Source organism: Nyctibius grandis, chromosome 1 (assembly GCF_013368605.1).
Source record: "Nyctibius grandis isolate bNycGra1 chromosome 1, bNycGra1.pri, whole genome shotgun sequence".
In the NCBI taxonomy this organism is placed as follows: Eukaryota; Metazoa; Chordata; class Aves; order Nyctibiiformes; family Nyctibiidae; genus Nyctibius; species Nyctibius grandis.
Genome location: NC_090658.1, coordinates 23,772,554 through 23,778,553, shown reverse-complemented (window position 1 = coordinate 23,778,553; position 6,000 = coordinate 23,772,554). Strand labels below are relative to the sequence as shown.

Sequence of the window (6,000 nt, the reverse complement as noted above, 5' to 3'; positions counted from 1 at the left end):
AGAACCACACATTTGTTTACTTATTGTATAGACTTGGGGAGCGAGAAGCTATACTCCCATGGATGTATTTCAGGGGAATCTATACTTTCATTAATATACTGAGACAGGTACCTGGACTACTGCCCTTTAAAGCTAATGAGAAATACCTGATTTGCTGGGAAACTCTCTCACTAAGCAGAATAGAAATTCTGTGCCTTTTATTCTTGAATCATTTACTCTTTTCAGGAACATGGACAATGAAATTCTACATACTAACAAAATGTGGAGTCTTTCATATACTACTGATGTATCCAGTAGAAAATCCAAATGGTGTAGCTCTGGGCACAAGGGACCACAGGAATCTTTTATCGCATCAGATCAGAGAACTCAAAAGACATTATGCTGTTCATGCAATGACATGCAGTCCATATGAACCCCTTCAAATATGTATTAAGAGCTGTCTTCAGAGTATTCAGACTTTTTGCCCTCTACTGCTCCGAATGTACATTGGTTCCAGAACCTCAGCCTACCAGTTAAGAAACTTCTTCTAATTACTAATCTACAGGCATGCATGGGCAGTTTGTACTATTTATCATATGATCATCATATCATAGCTGCCACAATACTACTTCAGCTTAATTTGTTCTTCTGTCCTTTTGCTATTCACCCTGTCATGTATTTCACATTACTTTCTCTTCCCTTTACCACCTCACCAGGTTTTGTCTTCTCTTGCTCCAGTTTCCATTTAGCTTTCTTGAGCACAGGTGACCATATTCACATCAACTAACTACGGATTAGTTTATATGCCTAAATTATATGGACCTAACTTACATAGCTAGAGTAGGAGACTTGTCTTCCCAGACAACGAATATAATCAGTAGAGAAAGCAAGCGCTTCTAAAAGCTGAGAACTGCATCATCTACCCTCCTGTCCTGCATTGCCTCTCTCTATTGCCTACATAAGAAAGCTTTAAGAGAATAGGCCTCCTCATCCTGGAATCGAAGCTTAGTGGCAAGCATGCCAGAGGAGCACACCACAGCACTCTATATGATAGGAATAACATGTCACTGTTTTGTCAAGAAATAGCTCAGCTCATGTGTTGCAGGAGCTCTCTTTTTTATTTTTTTAATTGCTTTTTTTTTTCTCTAGCAATTTTTATATGTAATGATCTCAAGTGACTACTATGTACTTTTGACATTACTTATTGTGAATAAACACTGGCCTATAACTTCTTTATACAAAAAAGAGATGGACTTGCAGTCAGTTATGTAAGAACTAAAAAATAAAACTTGGACTGCCTGATAGGCAACTTGCAGAGCCTTCTCTCTCAATTAGTGCAAGCCAGGCACTTATAAAAGGGCTTAAGAGCTCTCCATACTGGAATTGTACACTAGCCCGCAGGACTGAAATGTTGCCAATGTAGAGAACATGCTGGTGACTGAGATGTCCTGCTGTACGCAACTCATTGGACTGCAGACAGTTCCTGGGACATTCAGAAGAAAAGGAAGAAACAAGTAGCTTTTCTCTAAAGTAGCAATTTTGCTAGCTTAAAACTTGTCCAAATCAAGATGGATTTTCTCAAGCACTAGAAAAAGCACCTTTCTCATTTGGGAACTATCCCTCTGATCAAAGATTACACTGTGTGGATTGCTACCAGCCAATATAGTTTTGTGAATCATAAAGCTACAACTGTAAGAATACAGCAGCTGCCATTCAGCCAGCTTCAGGTAATTATAACCAACTCCTTTACAGCTTCCTTCTCAGATAGCTCAAAGACTTGCCATAACAAAAGGGAAAACTTAACTCGTATCTTTTTTTTTTTTAATATATAGAAAATTTCATTTTATTTCTGAATGCAATGCATGAAATTCTGCTCTCAGTTCAATGGTACATACTGACCTCTCAGTTCAGTGGTGATTATATTGATTGTAAGAGAGTTATCTTAAGTTTACATTCAAGTTACTGAAAGCAAGATCTAATCCAGAAACTTCATCAACTGTTTCTATTTGTCTGGCAGTAAATAGTCTAATGATATATTGACCAAGATCACTGGAACAAACATCTTTTATTAACATGTTTAGCAGGTTTTAAAAATATTCATAGGATATGTACATTATTGTTATCTGGCATGGGCAGGTTAGACTTTAAAAAATGTATGGAATCAGTTACTAGTGCCATACTCACATAAATGGAAGTATTTGAAAATTATTTACAGCATTTTATCTTGAATTAAAAAATATCCCAAACCTACTAATCTGTATAGTAAGACATTTTATTATCAGATACAACAGATTTTTATGGCCGCATTTGCTAATTTTCCCTTAATCATTCCTAATATCCTCCTACTTTACTAAATATTTATAATAAAAAAATATAATATGCAGATATATTGTGAAATCATCAGCTTGTATTAGTAGAACTCTATTGACATTAAAAGTGGATGTGTTGATTTACATTTATTGCTATCAAGTGTATGTGCACATAAACACACACACATGCATACATTTTATTCCTACAGATATTTTATGCTTTGGTGAAACAAAAAAGACATATTCACTGCATAAAATTCAATAAGAACATGTGTACACACATATATTTCAACAGAGAAAGAGATATGGGAAATTTGTGTACTTTAAAAAGTCAAAGTCTATTGGTTAGCAGGGCCAGGAATTAAGTGCACTTCTGCAACAAGCTGTCAGTATAGGCAGTTTTATAAGAAAACTATTGAAACCTTGACAGAAATACTGCTTATACCCAATGACAATCATTCAGTCTTAAGCAACTGAGTTGAATATCCTTTCACAGATGGCAGCCCTCCACAACGACACCAAACCCAGAGTCCTTTGTCACCGCTGAAAGTTGGGGTTCTTTTTTGTAAATTACAAGGATTGTTGGATACTGGGGACACATCAGGATGTATTCTTTAGCAGTATCAATGCAAATGGAAGAGGACATTTTAAGGAAAAACATTTTCCCTTGGAGACACAGAGTTTATAACAACTATAGAAGTTTGTTTTAAGTCAAGGATCAAGATGCAGCATACAGCTGAAGAGGCGAGATGTTCATTAATCTCAAAATATTTTAATAGCGCAAACACTGGCAGAGGCATTATATTTTTCTTTTTCTTGTTCTTAAGTTTCCTTTGGCAACACTTACCTTCCATACTAACTTAAGGCATTTTTGCAGCTGGGTTTTGCAGAGAGTAGCATTTCATGCTAGTGCACAAAGACTATCCGAGCTCTATGCAGCAGGTAACTTCTATATATATGTTCAAGAGGACTATGTAGGAATGCATGTCCTGTGTAGGCCTTCTGCCCTATCCCTAACTCCCCAAACCAGAATTTTATAATTCTACACCTACTACTTTGCACAAAAAGTAATTTTTACATATACTAACAAGTGATGCCTTTTAAATGCACTTCTGTGCTCTTCCTATCTAAAAAGAAACAACACTATGTGATTTATCTGACCAGAGATAAGTAATCATTGCAATTTGAATGAAATAGTCATAGGAGACTGGTTGCATTTCGACCATGAATGTAGACAAGTTCAACAATATTGTATCCACTTTTGGTAACAAACAATTGCAATAAAGGAACTGAATCTCAACAAATATTTTCACAGGTAGGTAACACATCTCAGGTATGTAAAGACCAAGTTCAGAACTTACTTTTATTAGGTAATTACTTATAGGTAATGTGTTCATAGAAGCATTTATACCTTTGGAGCTTAAATGGATTTATATCTGTTGTGAATTACTTGCTCAGCTTCAAAGAAAAATGTTTTGCAATTGTGAGAAGACATGTTTTCTTCTGTGTGTTTTCTCGAGATAGACAGCTATCCATTTAGAGAAGGGACTAAAATGCAGTTGAGTCACCAGCACTGAGTATTTGCTACAACAATTGCATATGAGCATCAGGTTAAATCTTTGATCTGAAATGCAGATCTCATATCAGTGTAAAACAGAACAAGACCACAAGGCACTTTGGTGTGAAGGCAGAGAAAGCAACATAGTGATTAAACCAATACTGAAACACCTCCCACCTTTTCCTGCTCAGAATGACTTACTTTCTTATCAAACAAGATATAACAGGAAAAATATCTTTAGAAAATACTTAATTTCTCTAAAATCTGGTACAATGGGGACATCCATTACTGATTTAAAAAAAAATAAAAAGCAAAGAAGATATTTGAAAACATCAGATATTTTCAAAAGGGTGCTATTACATATCTTGCTACATTGTAAGAGAAAACTAATAGCTCAGTTTCTTAAAAAAAAGCAGGAAATTATGTATTTGGTATATGTATTGTGTACAACAAGCTCAAGTTTTGTCATGTTTCTGCTTACATATTGTATCAGGTGCAAAATCCTACCCTGCCAACTAAATGGCTGTACCTATATGCTAATACCTTATTTGTTAAATCAAGGGACTGTTGAGCAAATTATGTGGAGTGAGTCTGCAGAACACAGAACTACTAATGAGGAAAGTTATGGGACTGCCAATGACAAACTCAGTTTCAGACCAGTAGATCATCACTTTGAATTAACAAAGATCACTGGGAGTGAAAAGTTCTGTTCAGCTGTGGTACAGCTTAGGTATTCTCAACACAGAGATAAGACAACTGTCATATACTATTAACTTTAACTTTTTTTCTCTGATATGACTGAAATCAGAATCAAGTCCCTGAATATAAAGGAATACCACTTACAAAGGTGTATGTACCAATGTATCTTAAACTAACCATATACGAGCACATATGCATGGAGGGATATTATATCAAGAAATAAGATACTATATCATAAAACGTATTTAAATATTCATGTTTTATGAAAATCTACGACAACAGATACTTGTTGCCTTAGGAGTTATTATTGCAAGTTAATATTCAGGAAGGAAATACATTATTGCTATTTAACTGAGAAAGCTAGATAACCAAAAGAAATTACGTGCAATGGCAGCTGAACTGTTATTTATATTTTCTGCTAAAGGGAGTTAAATAAGATCGGACTGCTTACTGTCCTCCGCTGTAGTCATTGAAGTCCAGTTGCTATAAGCATTGCCATAACTGTTGGAGGCAACCACTCTCATCTCATACTCAGTGTATGGCTGAAGATCTTCGACCCTGTGTTGTAAGGAAGCAGTAGGGCTGGAAAGCAAACTGCAAAGAAAAGTGGCATGAGTTACATTAAATATCTCAGCACCCAAAGAAAGACTAAAACATTACATGTCTTGTAACAAAACCAGCCACCCTAAAGGTGAGCCGTATTCAAGATAACCCGACTTTTCTTGCTCAGCAGTTGATGGTGGCCTTGCTATGGTCTGCATACTCTAAAATGTCACCAGCAGAATGCCTCCGCCGCATCTGGAGTCGGTAGCTGGGTGCGCCTGGGGCGTTGTTGCGAACTGGTGTAGACCAGACAACCTGAAGACTGGTCGGAGTGGCAGATGAAAGCCTTGGAGGCATCACACCATCTGGAGCTGTCGAAAAACATGGATGAATTAGAGCAGAGAAAACCATGGAGAACATATGCCGGGTGGAAACAAAATGCTCCATATACTGGAAAAACTGTTCCTCAGGATCAACGGCAATGTTAACATGGTCCATTTAGTTTAACATTTTCACTACTGAACAATGCTATTTCTTTATTTTCTTCTTTCCAATACAGTTACATGAATATCACTTTGCTAAAAGCAAGCCTCCAAACACCAGAAGTAATTCAGAAGCAACATATTCACTACCACCTGTTCAAATATTATCTACTTCTTGTGCCCAGCTCTGCCACCCTGAGAAGTGAAAGAAATGCTCACAGAAATGGTACCCAGTAAGAGTAAAATTGATCAGACTTTTTATCATTCAGATACTCTCTCACCCTTATAAATTATAATAATTTTAAAAGAAAACAGCAGAAATTTTAAGGGAAAAAAGGTCTTTAGGTAGAAATCAAAATAGATTCACTGAAGTCTCAGTCTCTAGCCCACTGTTTTGTTAAGGAAATTAATTTTTATGAAGTCCCGGAAC

At 36.3% G+C, this 6,000-nt stretch overlaps 1 protein-coding gene across 1 annotated transcript in view; it reads right to left on the bottom strand.

Moving 5' to 3' along the window:
* The window catches only part of USH2A (usherin), a 419,339-nt gene that overhangs the window by 135,076 nt on the left and 278,263 nt on the right, over positions 1-6,000 (bottom strand). Inside the window, exons 38-39 of the mRNA XM_068406084.1 lie at positions 5,309-5,459; positions 4,997-5,139 (exon numbers count right to left, since the gene is read on the bottom strand). Of these exons, the coding sequence (XP_068262185.1) occupies positions 4,997-5,139; positions 5,309-5,459 (294 nt within the window). The remainder of the gene's footprint in view (positions 1-4,996; positions 5,140-5,308; positions 5,460-6,000) is intronic.